Raw genomic sequence first — 19,146 nt, 5'->3', positions numbered from 1 at the left:
TCAGACTGATTCACACAGTCACTCAGTTTCTGCTGCTTGCATCTTCTATGAATACTGCAGCCACTGTTCATCAGAATTGGCATTAATAATACCCCACTGTGTCAAACTATTTGCATGTGTACAGCAACTAATCAACATTCCTTCCCAGTACATCCAAACTCACAGAACAAATTTCTCCTAATTTTGTTCATGTTTTCCTGCTGCTGTCTGGAACAGTCTACCATCTTATGTTTCCAAAGGAATATAATCCACAGGTCTTCAGCATATAAATGTGAACAAGTTCATTCTTGACCATCCACATTACTAGTGGTGTTGACTAACCTTCTGTGGATGGGTTCCCCATAAAAATCACTTGCAATTCTGAGAAGATATTCATCAGAGGTTTCACTCTGCTTCATAAAAAATCTGAGAAACCTCAAACTTTAATTAGATTCATCTACACATAATTTCTGAATACTTTTTTACACCTACTATCAGTGTTTTTTTTTTTTTTTTTGGGATGGTACATAATAGTACAGCATACTGTTACCTTTATTAATAGTGACACGTGGCATATAGATGCAGTATGGTTTTAATTTTCAACTTTTTCTGCTAGCAAAGAATGTGCACTAGCACCTACTGTTTAAAAAAAATAAAATAAAATAAAAATGCCTGCCAGAAATTTTTAGGTATAGTATTCAAGCGAAACTAAAGAAAAATTGAGATCTTTTGATTTCACAGCAAATTCATTTTCTTTAAGAGGCCAAATGGTTAAATTCATGACTTCTTCATTATGAACAGAGGTGGGTGGCAGGTGAACTTTGTTGTGATTTCTCTGTTCTAACAATTTGAATTTCCAAATTAAGTTTGTGCCTGAAATGAGCTCATCTGGCTGAGACAATTTTGTGAAGTATTATGAAGATCTTTAATTTCTGATTTGTTTATTTTGCTTTTTGACAATGGTCATTGGTCTATTAGTAAAGCCCTGATCACTTTTATTTATTTATATATATATATATATATATATATATACACATATATATATATATATATATATATATCCTACATATGTAACTAAGTTAATGTTTGCTTTTAATTAGGAAAAATATCAGAATTATGATGTATTTAAGAAACTTGAGTCTAGATTTTAAATTGGTTTTCTTTAACTAAAGCTCAAGATTCTGTAAGCTTCATTTAACAAAACTAGCTTCAAGCCCTTGCCATAGAGGTTATTATTCATTTTAAGATGTGTCATATTTGTAAAGTGAATAATTAACACACAAAAAATATTGGTCAAATTTTTTGTGTGTTAATAAACATAAACAATTCCAAACAAATTAATTTTTAGTTGCTTGCTTGCCCAGATTTTATGCATAGCAAAACCTCCTCCAGTAAATATCTCCTTCTGAACTGCAAATGTTACACACTTTGTATTGTAACATCATCAACATAAGTAGCAACTAAGTTAACGCCACAGTTCTAATAAATACTACTGAGTATAACTACAAACTCAATATTGTATTTAGTGAAAGATCTACCTATTATATTGTAATCAGAAGAGATTGCAAAGCCAATAAAACATTAAAAAAATTATTACATCACAAAATCATGTACAGTGTTGAGATATGTCTACAGTTCTAATAAATGCTACTGAGTATAACCACAAACTCAATATTGCGTGAAAGATCTACTTATTATAATCAGAAGAGAACTATTGCAAAGTTAATAAAACTGATTAAATAAATTATTACACCACGTACAGTCTTGAGATATGTCTACAGTTGACAAATTATGTATTCATCATGATAGAACTAGATAGTTTATGGTCTTCTTATGATGCCTAAAGAAGATTATCCTCTACATCTGATCTACAACATTGGTCTTAATGGTGTAGGATTTTATTTTAATCTAAAATCTAGAGTGACCATACTTGCCACTCTAGATCTTATATTAAAATTAGCACTGATTTCAACGTTTCATTGTTTGCAAAGACACCAAAATAGCACTTCGAGAAATTGATTTCTTATTAGAAAATGTTAACTTATTTAAATTTACCTATCTCTTCTGCATTAGCAGACTATTTTATGATGCACTTAGAAAGCTAACTTTCAAGTACCATATTCTCTCGATCTTGTATTTGGTTTCATTTTGTGAATGGCAACTTTGCAGTCTGATCTCAATCAAGAACTGAATTACCACAACTTTTTAATAAATTAAAATTTTGTATTTGTTTGTTTGTTTTAATAAATAAAAATTTCTGTCTATCAGACTCTTTACTAGCCAGCACATCCATCTGTCCATCTTCACATTATTATTCATCACAGAGAATGGGCATTACCAAAATTTCATGCACCAAGCTCACTACATCTATTCAACTGAATGTCTTCTGTTGGGGAACTCAACAGAACTAAACAAAAATCAATAAGAATTCAAGAATACCAAGATTACATCAAATACTTAATCTGATAAATATGGCCTCACTTGTCATGCCAATGACATTAGCGATAAAGTTTGCTGGAACCAAACTAGGTATATTGCTCAAACAAATTTAAATCTGATCATCTTTTCCAAGAACCAAGTGAAACATTGTCACCATTCAAATGTTGAGTTTCCAGAAGTATGCCTATATCCACACATTCTGGAAAGTAATCAGTTTAACTGTCAATATATATATATATATATATATATATATATATATATATATATATATATATATATTATTATTATTTATTATTATTTTTTCTTTAAATGACATCAGCAACCCTTAACCTTCTGTAATCTTTGCCATTCTGCAATATGGCCTTAGGTATCCATGTGCCAATAAATCCTAAACCTACCTGCAGCAATCCTTAATGCTTCTTGTCATACATTTTTCTATAGTAGCTAATATCTTTCTTGAAGTTTCAGCAAACTTGCATTTCATTCAACATTGGGATCACCATCCATAATTTGCTGTTTTAAAGTTTGAAGAGTGCAAAGCATGTCATTGAATTCTTTGAAAGTAAACTCCTTTGATATTCATTTTCATCTACTTCACAACTGCCCGCATATTCAAATGCATGCTGTTGTTCTAAATTGATAAGATCATTATCATTGAGTAATGGAAGGAGACAATAGGCAAATGTATGCTCATACTTGGCAGTCAGAGCCACTCTAATTTTCCATGCATGTGTCATTTGAAAATTTTAGTTTACATAAAGTAGTATGCTCAAACCAGAAATCCATACAAACTGAAATGTGGACCTGATATTATATGAAATGCAATCAAAGGACTGCATTCTAAATGTTAAAGGGTATTCAGACCCCCAACCCAAGTTCTCAGATTCATTCCAACTGCTCTCATAGATGTTTTGTTTCTGCATTATATTTCTTCTACAAACATTTTCATTGACAATGTTCTGTTAATCTGGGCCACCACCACCACCATTTCTTCACTTTCTTCTAAGATTATAAAAGACATGAGCAGCTTGAATCAACCTCTCTTTCATTCCATCTACTTCAGCTCTTTGAAATAACTCCCTCCACACACAATATCTTCTCCAAAGATTACAATCTTGAGTTGCTCGAAAAATACAGCAATAGATTCATACTTACCTCTTAGTCTCTACACATAGCAATTGATGTTATATTAGTTTTTCAATCTTTCACATTTGGGATTGATGCAAAAAAAAAATATTTCGAAGAATATATAATAAAAGAGAAAAAAAGAGATGCTTTCTTATTCCTAGAAAAAAAAAAATTTTAAAACTTTTATTTTGTACTTGAATAAATGATCACTTTATCGGTCTTCTCAGTGGAAACATTGGCTTCTATTTGCTATTTTGACCATTTCTGCATGTCCCATTTTCAGTGTGTAGATATTGATACAATTCTAAATATTTCAAGTAGGCAGCTTTTGCTGAGAAAAAAATGTGCCATTTGCTTCATATGAGCCTGTATCCTGAATTTGGCAATCATAGCTCTTAACAATTAAGAATATAGCTACTATGATGCAAAACTCTACATTTAGGGAGGGAAGGAGACTAGTTTTCATTTGGTCAAACCAAACCCTTATATTGAGTTATTAGAGACTGTATACTAAATCTTGGTCACTCTAGATTTGGTATGTAACTTTTTATTCCTTTATTATAAATGAGAAGCTAGTACCAAATTTATAATAAACAAACTAAAATCTATAACGAATTCTGATTACCTTTTCTTCAGTTAGTTTTAGCTGGTTTAACTGTTGACTGAACATCTCAGGTTTAGCAATATGATAACTTGCCTACAATGGAATTATAAATATAATCAAGTTCAGTAAATATTAGTATAAGTAAATGAATATTAATAGTTGTTTACTTCTACTCTTTAGCAGGAGTAAAAGTCCCCCCCCCCAAAAAAAACCCTGCAAGTTATATACAAAATGTATACAACCCAACTAAAAAAAGTAAAATTTAAGTGACATTTAGACTATAATGTGAAAAAAATAAAATAAGAGCTATTTAACAGCAACATGTGAATGTATTCCTTAGATCAAAAGGATTTTTGTTCATTCATTTTACACATACCTTGAATAACGTACGTGTCAAATGATTTTTTTCAACGTGATTGGATGGTGTTTATAGGGAAGCTTCCCCTTCATATTCCACCATGAAGGAATAGACTAAACAGTTTTGCCTAGGAAGAGAGAGCATCGAAGATGATACTTGTGATGAGCCTGTGGAAGTGACAACTGAAGAAAACGTCTCTCTTGTTGAGGAGGAACTGCTCAATAACAGACAGCTGAAGCTCAAAGAAATCTCAGCAAGGTTGGGGCTTTCTATAGCAACTGTCTTTCACATTTCACAAGAAGCTTCACATGAAGGTCAGTGCAAGGTGGGTGCCACAACTTCTCTCTTCAATTCAGAAAGAGCATCATGTGACCTACTCCTACAAGTTTTTAGAACTTTTTTGCCAAGAGAATCAGAGAGAAATGTTGGAATCCATTGTCACCATGGTCTTTTTGTTATGATTCTCTTTCTAAAAGGGAATCCATGGAGTGATGCAAACCAGGCGAAGCACCACCGAGAAAAGCCAAGGTCACTCAGTCCACCAAGAAGATCATGGCAACAATCTTTTGGGATTGCTGGGGAATTCTCTTGATTGACTTCAAGGAAAGGAATACCACCATGAATGCAGAATATTATGCTTCACTCCTGCGCAAACTGTGCAATGCCACAAAGGAGAAGAGACAAGAAATGCTGAGTCATGGTGTTCGCCTGCTTCACGACAATGCTCCAGCTATTGTTGCAATGGCTGCAGTGAAGAACTGTAGCTTCCAGGAGACTGAACACTCAACCTACAGCCCATATCTAGCACCCAGCGACTACTACCTCTTCTCGAAACTGAAGAAAGACCTTTGACGAAAAATATTTGCAGATAACAAGGTGAAAGATGCAGTTTTAGGCCATTTTGCAGACAAAAGAATAGACTATTTTTTCAAGGGCATAGAAATGTTAATTCAAAGATGTGAAAAGTGTGTTGAAGTAAAGGGAAATTATATTGAAACGTGACATAGTTGTTTTTTTTTCTATCACTTCTAAAACTTAGTCAGGTTGGAAACTTATGGGACCACCCTCATAGGTCAATGACAATGGCAGAATCCATACTGGCAGTTACTCATTAGTCCATAATAAAATTAGTTTAATCCTTTGTCCAAGTGTGAGCAAACAAAGTTTGCACCTGAAGTATCTTCAGGACTAGGGTAAAGTGATACAACACCAGGGCAACTCGTTGCAAAGGTGGAGAAAGCTACCAACACTCCTAACTCAGTATCTCCTATAATGCAAAACACATCTCCTTGCAGATATGTCTAATGTTATGCATTAAAGGAAGGGCCACTACCCAGACTAGTTTCGACCTTTATTGAGGTCTCTTCAGTGGGAGCCAGGCCCTAGTGGAAATAGTGGAACATTAGACATATCTGCAAGGAGATGTGTTTTGCATTATAGGAGATACTGAGTTAGGAGTGTTGGTAGCTTTCTCCACCTTTGCAACGAGTTGCCCTGGTGTTGTATCACTTTACCCTAGTCCTGAAGATACTTCAGGTGCAAACTTTGTTTGCTCACACTTGGATAAAGGATTAAACTAATTTTATTATACTCTAACCAAGTGAAAAAATAAACTTTCAACTCATTAGTCCAGTATCTTCAAAGTAGCATAGGAGTTGGGTGTTGATAGTCCTTTATATTACTATGGAGAGAATGGAAGTGAGAGAGAGAGAGAGAGATTGGGAAGTAGTTTGACAGTAAGAATTTATCACCCTTCTTGGGAATAGGTTTGACATAGGTTAATTTCTAGAGTATTGGGTAGATGTCAGTGGAATAACAGAGCATAAAGAGCCAACATAAAATGGCAGTTAATTCTGGAGCATAAATTTTGAGGCTAATGAGAGGAACTGTCTCTTGTCCAAATTAGATACCAAAAATATCAGAAATTAGCAAAACAGGAAATTGCATCATGCCCAAATGGCACAAAAATGTCCCATGACCCCATCAGGGACAGGGGACTTTTTTGGGTATCTAATTTGGACAGGATTTTTTTTTTTCTGATCATTTTCTGGTGAAAGGGCAGAGAAGGCATTGAGTGTGGATATTTGCAATGGTTGGGGAACATTTACCAAAATCAATTATGCAGGCATTTAAAGAATAGTATGATGTCAGGAGATTGGCTTTTTCTGTAAGTGGTGATACAATAGGCCCATCTGGGTGCAGTGCCAGTGGGAACAGTGTTGGACAAAAGTTATGGCCAATTGTTTTGGTAAGAGACAAAAACGCATAGCTACCATTTGGTCATGATGTAAGTTTCCTGCTTTTGGCTCTTTGGAAATAGTTTTTTGGTGCATAGATGATTTTTTTGCAGCTGTTTTGTACTTGGTATAAACAGTGAGGGAAGGTGGAGTCTTGATGATAGCTAGCTGCAATATGCTTGGTTTTTCATTTCTACAGCCTTGGCACATCTATATTAGAGGATGGGAGTTAAATATAGAATGGGGAGTATATGCTCGGGTCAGAAGACTGAAGGCAATAATCCAGCTAAGAGAACAAGGCATAGAAATTTCAAAGGTCATCCCACTTGGCATTCTTATGATGTCAGACAACTCTTAGTTACAAATGGCTATATGAGTGTTTACTGGTGGTGGTGAGAGAGGGAAGATAAGCAAAAAGTTGTGGTCTGAATTACCTAAGGTATATAGACCCTTCACAGTATATTTGGAGGGTTCACCAGTGAGGAAGAGGTACAGAATGTTTGGGGGTTATCTGGTATTCTGCAGGGCATGTGACCAATTTGTCTAAGGTTATTTGTGATGACAAATGTCTAAGCAACTCTACCTGCTTGGTCTGTGAAGTCAGAGAAGGAAAAGGTCAGAGTGGTTAGTGACACTGGGAGATTGACATAGACAAACATATATATATTTGACAAAGTGCAGCAGAAAGATTTTCAGCCAAAGTAGACCATGATTGGGAGATTGAAAGTTGAATGCTTTTTGGCATGGTATTAAAGCAAATGTAATGTAATGTACAAATGCCACCTTTGAGCTGAAAGAAGTTGAAAGGGGGGGGGGATGAAATGGGTGCTTGAAGAGACTAAAAGTTGGGTTTCTGTGAAGAAAAGCAGGTGGGAATTTTGCAGAATGCAGGTGGATGTTGACACTGCTAAATGAATGAACAAAAGCACAGTCAGGAAGAAGGCAATGGGGCAGCACAAATTAAATACCAGTAATACTAAACAACAAATTACACGATAACCACAGTAATTAACTTTAATGAAAGTATAACTATTTCATAGTGAAAATAACAATACATCATCAGTCTGTAGAAATGATAAATCAAAGAACACAAAGAACAGGAATACAAGGTACATACAACAATTGGTTTACCAATTAAAAACGGCTGCCACGAGATAGAAACAAATATATTAATAAATAATATTAAAACTATTTTTGATGTTTACATAAAATGAGAATCTTCATCAAAAAACATCAAAAATATTTTTAATATTATTTATTAATTTCTAGCTCATGACAACCGCTTTTAATTGGTAAACCAATTGTTGTATGTACCTGGTATTCCTGTTCTTTGATTTGCTTGTTTTTACACACTGATGATGTACTGTTATTTTCAGTAGGAAAGAGCTGTACTTCCATTAAAGTTAATTACTGGGATTATTGTGTAATTTGTTTTATACTTATGCCACAGGCCTTTAAAGATCACACTGGTAATACTAAGTTGCACAAGGAGTACAAGGAGTCAGTAAGGTGAGTTGCTTGGTCAAGACAGCAAAAGTACAGTATGAGAAGAAATTAACCAATCAGATCAAGAAAAATCCTAAGGGTCAAAGATGGATAATTGGTAGGTGACCTCCATATAACCTTCAAGGAATGCAGTGAACAGATTAGGGCCTTGGTCCAATCCTTACCTTCATGTGCTGTCCTATCAGTAGGTATTATCCAGTGGATACTGTAAGAACAAGGACAGACTGGCAATTTGGGACTTAGCTGCCTAAATCATATTCTGTATTGGCTTAAATCAGAAACAAATATAATGATACAGCATGATGAAATTTCATTGCCCAGTTAAACATGAAGAAGACTACAACAGGCAAAATCCTACTAAATAAAACAGGATATTATAATCGGGCAACAGTGACAGGCAAAAGGAACAGGTAGCAACAGTATTCAACCAAACATGAGATAAACTTCTTGATTATCAAGTGATTTCAAGTATTATAAGGACAAATTTCAAAATAAGGAATTATGACAACAAAAGTTACTAGTACCTATAGTCCCACAGAAGGTTCTCCTAAAGAAGAAATGGAGGAAATTTTCGAGTCATTAGAGAAAGCAGCAGAAAAACAAAATGGAAAGCTGGTACTTGTTAATTATTTCAACATCAGAAGAGTAAATGAATCCCAGGCATACAAAGATGTTTTAGGAAAATTTGGAGAAAGGACAAATCTAATAATAATGGTAATTGTCTGCTGGATTTCTATTCATGACATGGACTAGTAATCATTAATATGATGTTGCAATGTGAAGACATGCAAAGAAGACACGAGATAAAAGAAAAATCTTATGAGGTATATTATTTCCTAGACATCCTTATAGAAATAAATGAAAGAAAAAACAGATTATCGTTCTCCATTTATAGAAAGTCAACAAACACATGAAGATTCCATCATGCTACCTCACACCACCATCCCAAGCAAAAAATAGGCCTCATAAAAACCTTAAGGGATAAAGCATACAGCATCCCCAGTACAGAAGAAAAGCAGAAAGAAATATAATACTTAACACAGATCCTACAACTGAATAGTTTCAAAACTAAAACAATTAAGAAAATTCTCAATACAGCATCTACAAGAAACTTAAATAAACAAGCCTTCAAGAATGCAGTCACCCTTCCTTATATCAAAAATGTAACAGATAAATTAGCCAAACTTCTCTACAAGTACAACATAAAAGTGACTTTCCTGCCACTTGAAAAAATATCAAAATCTCTTCATCCTCTGAAACCTCCACATCACCCAATGAAAAAACCAGGAGTTTATATATCCATTGTTCCTGAAGCATCTGCTACGTATGCCAGACGAGGAGATCGGGAGAAATCCGCATGAGCGAACATCAAAAGGATGTACAAAAAAAGAGAGAAAATAAGTCTGGCTTGGCATTTCACACAGCTTCTACTGGTCATGATGTACTCTGGGACAGAACAAACATGTCCTACATTGATAAAAACTGTTTCATAAGAAAATTCAAAGAGGCAGCAAATATAATTAAAATTCCTACTCAATGCAACAAAAATCGAGGCTTGATTTTAAATCAAGTTTGGTCAGCATTTATTAAAAATTTACCCAGTTCAGACCTTGGACAGAGTGAAAGTGAACCACAGAACGTGACATCAAATAGCATTGTTTCCAGCTAACATGTATAAATGGTTGTATAGATCTGTTATTCGTTTTTTTAATGAACTTTTTTGATGTTCATAATACCAATAAATGAACTTGTTTTTTCGTAATTTCTTATAGTTTGTGCTTTAAACTGTTATCTTTACCCCTGAAGATGTTAGTCTGATGACTAACGAAACTTGTCGGGTTTGTTTTTTAGTACTTTTTTTTAGTTTAAAAAAACAGTCTTTTTTAATAAAAAAATGGTCACAAAACCAGAATGATTCGATTGAACTTCTTAGCCACAGAAACCTCTGCATGAGGTATATTATTGTTGATCTTTACACTAATTCAGGATACAAGAGTATACAGATTTGAAATTCAAGTAATCACACAGGTTTAAGCAGTAGAAAAATTAATATCATACTGAAAAGAAAAATGTGTAAGAAAGTTTAAAGAAATTTATAGCTGAGTAGGTTTTACAGGTGAAATGTAGACAATACTATAACACACTATTCAAGAAAAAAAAAATGACAGTTGAAAACAAGAAGCAAAACTTGGAGATATTGAAGAAATTTATTAATTCAGATAGGGAGCTGAATTAATGAATTTCTATCAGAACCTTCCATCTTAACCGAGTTAAGAAGGAAGGCTCTGATAGCAAATGATTTAATGCACAAGATATGTAGAAAAATGAGTGCAAAGTTTTGGATGTGTGGAGCGAGTTTGATGGTGGAAAAGACTTGTGTAAGAGAGATGGCCTGCACTTGAATGGATCTGGCATCAGATGCCTAAAAAATTTATTGGAATGAGACCTAATGCAAAGTGTCAGGGAAACTAGATCATCTTGGGAGGAACACTGAGGATGTGCATATAAGTTCAGACAGAATGTGAGGATGTAATAGTGATTAGAATGTCAATGGGCACAATTATGAATCTGCTGAAGGGGTGGACTATGGTTTAGGTTCAGACATTATGAGTGCATCTAGGGAAGGAAAAAAGAGAAAGCTGCCCAATTGGGCCAAGCAGACTGTAGATCTGAGTATAAGAAAAAGCAAGGAAGTAACTTTTTATGTGTATACACAAATTCCAGGCCATTAGAAAAAAAGTAAGTGGTTGAGTTTGTTGCTTTGGTGAATATGTTGTGGCCTAAATCATTGGCATTTGTAAAACCTGGCTCTCAGCATTGGACGTAGTAACTACAATCAAGCATATAGAATATAGTATTTTTAGGCATGACAGAAGAAATAAGAGAAAGAAGTGGGAAGTACTACTAATGATATTTCTAATGATATTTATGACTTGATTCTCATAGACAGGTTTATACGTTAGTTATGCATTATTAAAACACTTAAGGAATTGAACAACGTAGTTAAGGATATAAATTAAATTATACTTTAATAAATATTTTCCGATATTTCGGCAATGTCACATTGCCATCTTCTAAAGGAACTTACAAAAAAAAAGCATGTGCATGTAGGCACTACAAACACAGTAACTGGGAATGAAGAGATGAAGCTATAGCTATTGTTCTCCTAAAAGTCCTGATGGTGCCCTCTAGCAGGCTAAGTAGGTGTTCTTGGCCGTTGGGCTGAAGGTCTGCTGATGTAAGCCTCCCAAATTTGGGGCAGTCGCATACAACCAAATTTGTTGAGGTTTGGAGAATTTCTCAGGGCTGAGGCTGATTCCATAAATAGTCTTTCGTATTTGTATTTGCTACAGTGTATTACTGTAGCTTTCTTCCACCGTATTCTGTGGCATGTATCCAGAACATGGTCTGCAAGACCAGAATGGCTGTACTTGTGAAACCGGATGTAGTCCTTGTGTTCAGAAATTCTGATATTCGCTGTCCTGCCTGTTTGGCCAAAGTAAGACAGATTACAACTGCAAGGGACCTGGTATACACCAGGTAGGTCTAGGGGAAGTGGTTGGTCTTTAGTGGAGCGGATAAGGGATGCCAATTTTCTGTAAGGTTTCAGGAGGTCAGGTCATGCTTTTTTAAGATTTTGGTAATCTTTTCCGAGGTGCCTCGGATGTAGGAAATGGTGATGGATTAGAGTAATCCTTGTTGTGGAGGGGGGAGGGGATCTGTGGTTTGTAGGTTCTAATATCTTTTGGACTTTTTTTGGGGGGTAGCCATTGGCTGAGAAAGTGTTGAGGATGTGATTTAGTTTAGTGTTTAGGGCCAAGTCATTTGAACAGATTAGTTTAGCCCTGTTGTATAGTGTTTTCACTACTCCATATTGTTGTGAGGGGGGGGGGAATTGTTGGTGAATGTATCTGCCTGTATGGGTGGGTTTTCTGTAAACTGAGAAAACCAAGGTTCCATTAGGCTGGCGGGTGACTAGTGTGTCTAGGAAAGGGAGACTGTTTTTTCCTCTTTTTCCAGGGTGAATTTGATTCTGGGGTGTTGGTTGTTTAAGTGTGTTAAGAAGGAGAGAAGTGTTTCAGAGCCATGTGGCCAAATAGCGAACACATCATCAACGTAGCGAAGCCATATGGTTGGTTTTTGTGGGGCAGAGGCTAAGGCTTTTTCTTCAAAGGTCTCCATAAAGAAATTGGCCAAGGGTGGGGAGAGTGGTGAACCCATGGCTGTCCCCTCTATTTGTTTGTAGAATTTTCCTTGCCAAACGAAATAGCCTGAGTTCATTGTGAACTGAAATATGGCTGAGATATCTGGAGAAAATTTAGCTTGGATTAGCTCTAGAGTTTCCTTGAGTGGGACATTTGTGAATAAAGAGGAGACGTCAAAGCTGACCATTATGTCAGTATGCTGGAGTGTAAGGTTATCTATGCTGGCTTTGAAATGGGCTGAGTTTTTTATGTGTGATGGTGTGTTGCCAGTATAGTGTGTGAGCTCTTTGGCCAAATGTTTAGCTAATTTGTATGTGGGGGAATCAATGCCATCCACTATGGGACGTAATGGCACATTTTCTTTATGTATTTTTGGGAGTCCGTAAATACGGGGGGGGGGGGGGGTATAGAGTTAAATGGCTTTAATCTGTTGGTAACTTCTACAGGCCAAGAAGTGACTCTCTTAAGGAGCCTGTGAAGTTTTCTAATTTGAGTTGGTGGGATTGTAATTGATGGGGAGGTAAGTAGCCCGATCTAAGAGAAGAGCATTCAGCTTACCTATGTAGTCCTTTTGGTTAAGGACTACAGTTGCGTTTCCCTTATCCGCTTTGGTGATAACTATTTTGGTGCACGTGCTTTTTTTTTGTAAGTTCCTTTAGAAGATGGCAATGTGACATTGCCGAAATATCGGAAAATATTTATTAAAGTATAATTTAATTTATATCCTTAACTACGTTGTTCAATTCCTTAAGTGTTTTAATAATTTATGACTTGAGTCCAGTGAGGATAGAAACACATGAAAGAAATTATAGTAATGTCCAATGTAGCAATGAGTTTGAGGCTATCTGGTGTGAAGTGGAGGATAACAGGATGAAATATATGGTGGGGTGTTGCTATAGACTTTGTGGTTCATTTACTGTGGATGAAGAAATGCATTGCCAAATTACCCTGATGGGAACTAAATTAGTAACTATTATGGGTGACTTCAATCATCCAAATATTGATTGGGCAGTAGAGAAACCTACCCTTTCCACAGCTTCTTTATCCCCTTGGAACCCAGGAAACCAAATCCGCACACAATAATCCAGGTGCAGTCTTATCAAAGACTGCACCTGGATTATTGTGTAAATAAAGAATAAAGAGACAAAATGACTTTCTTATCCTTACATGTCAAGATTTGCTTCAACATCGCAGTTATCCTTTGAGTTGTATTTGCAACTTTTGCTATGTTCCAGTCACTCACTCACAGTTCTGTGAGAGATCCCTTTGTTCTCTTCCCCCTTCCATATAAAAACTTATCAACTAATACCTTATAACATCTTCTCAAAAAAAGTTTATAGCCCTGTCATATCACTCCTCTTTCAGCTGTCTACCAATATTCTTACAGAAGCTGCAGACATCAAAGAAAGATGGAAAGAGTATACAGAAGCCCTTTACAGAAAGGACTCCAAAATTACTGAGAAATTTGAAGAGCAGGATTATACACAGGAGCCAGTAACACTGGAGAGTGAAGTGAGATGGGCATTGCAACAGCTATCCAGTAAGAAGGCACCAGGAGGAGATGGAATATTGAGCTGCTCAAAGCCCTGGGAGAAGAGGCAGTTAAAATTTTAACAGCTCTATGTCAGCGAATTTGGATCACAACTAAATGGCCTAGGGAATGGAAAAAATCAATTTATATGCCTTTATTGAAGAAAGGCGATGCAAGAGAGTGCGAAAATTACAGAACTATAGCACTGATTTTTCATGCAAGTAAAGTCTTACTTAAGATCATTCAGAAAAGACTGGAACCATTCATGAAGAGGGAAATGCCAGATGAACAGGCAGGATTTAGAAAAGGCAGAGGAATAAGAGATCAAATTGCCAATGTGAGATAGATAATATAAAGAGCACAGGAACATCAAAAGAATGTCTACCTTTGTTTCCTTGACTACAGAGTCAAAAGCAAGGCTTTTGACTCTGTAGATCATGTAAAGCTGTGGAATGTGTTAAGAACAATGGTAGTACCAGAGCATTTCAATATCCTTCTGAGGAATCTTTATTATGAACAAGAGGCTAATGTCCAAACAGATTTTGGAGAAACTGAGTATTTCACAATAGGTAAAAAGGTGCGACAAGGATGTATTTTATCTCCGTACCTGTTTAACTTGTACAGCGAACACATTTTAAGAATGGCAGGGCTGGAGGAGTCTTCAGTTGGAATTAAAATTAGTGGAAGAAATATTAATAATTTGAGGTATGCAGATGATACTACCTTGCTAACAGAATCTAAAAAAGATTTGGAAGAACTTATTATGAAAGTTAAAGAAGAAAGTGCTAAATATGGTCTTAAACTTAAACAATAAACTTAACATCAAAAAGACAAAAGTTATGGCAACATGTGAACTTAATGATTTTGAAATAGATGGGGAGAAAATGAAGCAGTTAACAATTTTGTGCTCCTAGGATCCCGATTTGATTAAGATGGTTATTGTACCGAAGAAGTTAGAAGATTATTATTACTCAGAAAGAAAGCAATGACAAATTTAAGATCTTTAAAGATATTAGCCTCGCAACAAAAATCAGAATCATGAAAGCAATGGTATTCCCTGATATGGATGTGAAAATTGGACCCTGAGAAAGAGTGAAAGAAAGAAGATATATGCATTTGAATTATTGGTTTGGAGACGCTTACTAAAGAATACCATGGACTGCAAAGCAAACCAATAAATCAGTGATAGACAGAATAAAGCCAGACTGCGCTCTCTCTCGAAGCTATGATCATCAAGTAAAAATTGTCATACTTTGGACATATTATGCGAGCAAATGACAGTCTGGAGAAGATGACAATGCTTGCTAAAGTTGATGGAAGCAGGAGAAGAGGAAGACTAAGAATTAGATGGGTGGATGGAGTTAAAGAAGCAATTGGAATGCGCTTGGAAATTCTGAAAGATGTGGCCAGGGATAGATCTATCTGCATGGAGGGTGTATGTTCATGGAATCACCAGGAGTCGAAAACGAATCAATGGAACATAATAATAATATCTTCATCGTCTGCACGTTTATCCTGTTTCCGATGCAGGGTCCACGTGTTACATTAGATGTGACTTCATTATTACAACCTCCAGCCAGCCTGTTGTTGGGGGAGGGAATGTACTTTTTGACTGTAGCAGCGAGTGTTCACAGGGCTGGTTTGCCTGTTCTGAGGGACAAAATAACCAGAGTTTCCGGGAGAGGGAAAAAAAAAACCCTCTACCTCTGTATGAGACTGGCTAACTCACCTTTCATCAAAAGACGCCAGATAAAGGTTCGTCATGTCACCGATGGGAACCAAACCCAGGTCTTTCCGACAAAGGGCTTCATCTATACTGACTGTGCTATGGAGGCCCCAAGGGAGATGTATGTACAGCAGTATCAGGGCCGGCTCTACCGATGGTGCAAGATGTGCATTTGCACGGAGCGACAAAGTTGGCATAAACTATACTAAAAATAAGGGAGAAGGGGTGGCAAAATTCCTAGGGGCGGCCCTGAGCAGTATAATTAGATTTTGTTGGTAACAAAACTGGAACAGATGGGTTAGGTACCAGATTAGTAATTTGGATAGATAATTGGCCATCAAAATATTAGCAAGTTGGGAGAGTAGGCAGTATCCTCAAAGTGGATAGTCACTAGTGCCAGGTCACCCTGGTTTGTTTCGAGACAGTTATTGTTTAATTAATGATACAGGGATAAGTTTAACTGGAGATATGCAGTATTTGCAGATGACGCAAAGTTGGGGAAAACAATGAGTCACGAAGTTGGGGCCCTAAAGGAGGATCTGAACAAATAGTACGAGCAGGCAAGTGTTAAAGTTGTGGGAAAATTTTGAAAGTGGAGGAGATGAGTTATTTAGACAAGCACCTTAAGTTTAGTGGGGGGGTCACATTGCTCAAGCTGTGAAACATCACATTGGATTACAGCAAAGATGAAGAGGACAGGACCTTGGAAATCAGAAGTATACAAGTTATAGTTCTATTGGATAAGGTCTTAATCAGGCCTCATACAAATTACTGTATGCAGATTTGGTCATCTGGTTTTCATGGGGGATAAGGATATGATGGAAAGGGTCTAGAGAAGCTTTGACAAAGGGAGTTTTCAGTCTGTAGTATGTCTGATAAAGTGTCATTTGCAAAACCTTCTAAATATAGGGAGGAAGAGAGGATATAACTGAGACATAAAAGTTGGTAAGGGGGGGGGGAGTTATCAGGTTAACGTGGAAGAGGTAAAATAAGAAGTCATCCCTGGAAATTGTATAAAGACAGAGTGAGGGAAGGGATGGGGATGAAGAGCAGGTTCTTTGCATAGAAAACCATTGGTAAGTGGAATGCAATGACTGAGAGTGTGGCAAGTTCACAAAAATTGGATGAGTTTAAGGTACAGTTGGATGAAAAGTTGGAGGTGTCCACTGTTGCATACAAGTTGTATGCAACGGTGGACACCTCCCAAGATGAGTTGACTTCATGGAAATCTAGTACTACTGCTAATAAACATATTTTATGATAGAGGATAGCAATCAATGCTATCCAACTTGATACACTAAGTGTATCAAGTTTGAGAGCATTCTTACACAAATGCATTTATTACCTGTTCATTGACATGATCTGTGTATAATTTTTCTCATGGTGTAGTCAGATTAATCAGATGAGGTTAACTACTAAAGAGTAAAGCAGGAAATAGGATGTCTGGGAAGAAAAAACTTTCTGTACTCTCAAAATGGTGAAGAATCAGCTGCTTATTATTATTATCTGGAAGCCTTGGGAATGGAATTTGAAAGATGTGTAATAAAAAAAAAAAATGTGCATCCATTACTTACATTAATTTCTACCTCAGGTGAGTAATTAATGAATGCTAAGGAGCCTATATTATGAAAGAACCAGAAATACAAGCAATGGGGCAGTAATTCAATATTATCAATGGCTTCATCAGCCTTCTTTGGATTTGGTCTGAATGGTTTGGAATCATTATGAGACAAATATTATGACTAGCAGATAGTCATAATATGTCTTACTACTTAACCATTCCATATAAGTGTAATTCTAAAAGAATAAAAAAAGTTCCTCCTTACATAGATCGGATAAATATCACTTAAACCAGTCAAAAATAGGACTATCTTATTTGGCTCCAGCCTTCCCTCACCTTGGGTTTACCAAATATGCTTCTATAAAATATTGGTAAGAACTTAAAATCTATGGTAAGAATTAAGGCTGCTTTAAATTTATTCAAATTGAAAAATCGCTGTTCTTCGAACATGAGCTTTCCATAGATCACACACCTCCTGAATGAGAACAAACGTGTTACACAAAAACAAATTTAAATTGGAAAGATGCAATTTTAGAGTGCAGCAAAAGCATTATTTTTAAGAATGAAATGCCAACCCAAGTTCAAAATTCATAATAGATCTTTGCAGTATAAATAACAACAAAAGAGGAAAAATACATTTATTAAACACTAATATTTTTCTGGTTTTCTACCCAATATCTTCAGAACACAGTTGATTGCAGCTACAAGAATGTATAGCAGTAAATTTATTGTCGCAGCCACTCTCAAAAGACATAGCATACTTAGTTGCAGGTATAACTGCACAATCACGACCAAAAAAAATACCAGTTTTGGAAATAATGACTAGCATGAAATGTAGTATCAATGATCTTGCACCCGTGACTAATAACATTCATTTGGATGTGGCTAGTATTTTGACAAAACCCAAACCTCCCAAGAATAACGTTCCAAGTAAGGAAATATCAGCACTTAAAAAAATTATGCAAGTTATTGTTATGCAAGTTATTTAAATAAATTATTGTAATAACGCAAACAAAAGAAATGCTACTGTTATTATGGACCAAGCATATCGCAAAAGAACAATGGATCATCCCCTTAAGGACTATGCTACTTATCACATTGTAGATCGGGATCCTACAAAATCCCAAAAGAAAAAAAGTGTATAAATTATTAAAGAAAAGTTACATCTTGGCCCAAAGAAATTACCAAAAAGCTTAACCCTTAAGTCAAATTACTCCACATATATGGGATCATTAAAATTCATAAACCTAATATCCCCCTTCATCCAGCACTAGAGTATAGGCAGTTCTGCTTTCAAACTGGCCAAACATTTATCCAAATCACTTTACCCCCTCACAGGCAACTTCTCCCTCGTTTATTTAAATTCTCTACACTTTAACACTAATAAAAATCTAACCTTGACAGATTGTAGAATCATGGTTGGTTTTGATATTACTTCACTATTCATTAATTACCTTTCAAAGAAACCTTGACCTCATTAAATCACATTTCTCCCTGATATAATTGAACTATTCAGATTCACCATGTATTCAGGTTATTTCTTATAGAGAGAAAAAATATACAAACAGCTGGATGGGATTGAAATGGCTTCCAATCTTTCTACTCCTCTAGCTAACTTCTGTATGAAACATTTTGAAAACCAATCAAAACAGCCACACTTAAACCAATAGGAAGGTATTTACATAAGCAATTGTACCATCACTCTCCCCAACAATATAGTACCCTCAAAACACTTGCTTACCAAATTACAGCTATATGTTCCAAACACAGCCCTTGAAAATGAGCTCAAGAGACCTTTATAACACTTCTTTAGCCAATTGCTACAGCCCATATAAAACAGATAAAACACTGCATGCACCCCTCCATCTCTCC

The 19,146-nt window shown here is 35.9% G+C and overlaps 1 protein-coding gene across 1 annotated transcript in view; it reads right to left on the bottom strand.

Annotated features, from left to right (window-relative positions):
• Window positions 1-19,146, bottom strand: part of Vlet (COMM domain containing 10 protein valette) — an 88,917-nt gene that overhangs the window by 37,736 nt on the left and 32,035 nt on the right. The window contains exon 4 of the mRNA XM_090401690.1: window positions 4,172-4,243. Coding sequence (XP_090257816.1) covers window positions 4,172-4,243 — 72 coding nt within the window. The remainder of the gene's footprint in view (window positions 1-4,171; window positions 4,244-19,146) is intronic.

This window comes from Typopeltis vanoorti, chromosome 12 (assembly GCF_054136105.1).
Source record: "Typopeltis vanoorti isolate ZY-2024b chromosome 12, IOZ_Tvanoo_1.0, whole genome shotgun sequence".
NCBI lineage: Eukaryota > Metazoa > Arthropoda > Arachnida > Uropygi > Thelyphonidae > Typopeltis > Typopeltis vanoorti.
This window is presented reverse-complemented; position numbering and strand designations above follow the sequence as displayed.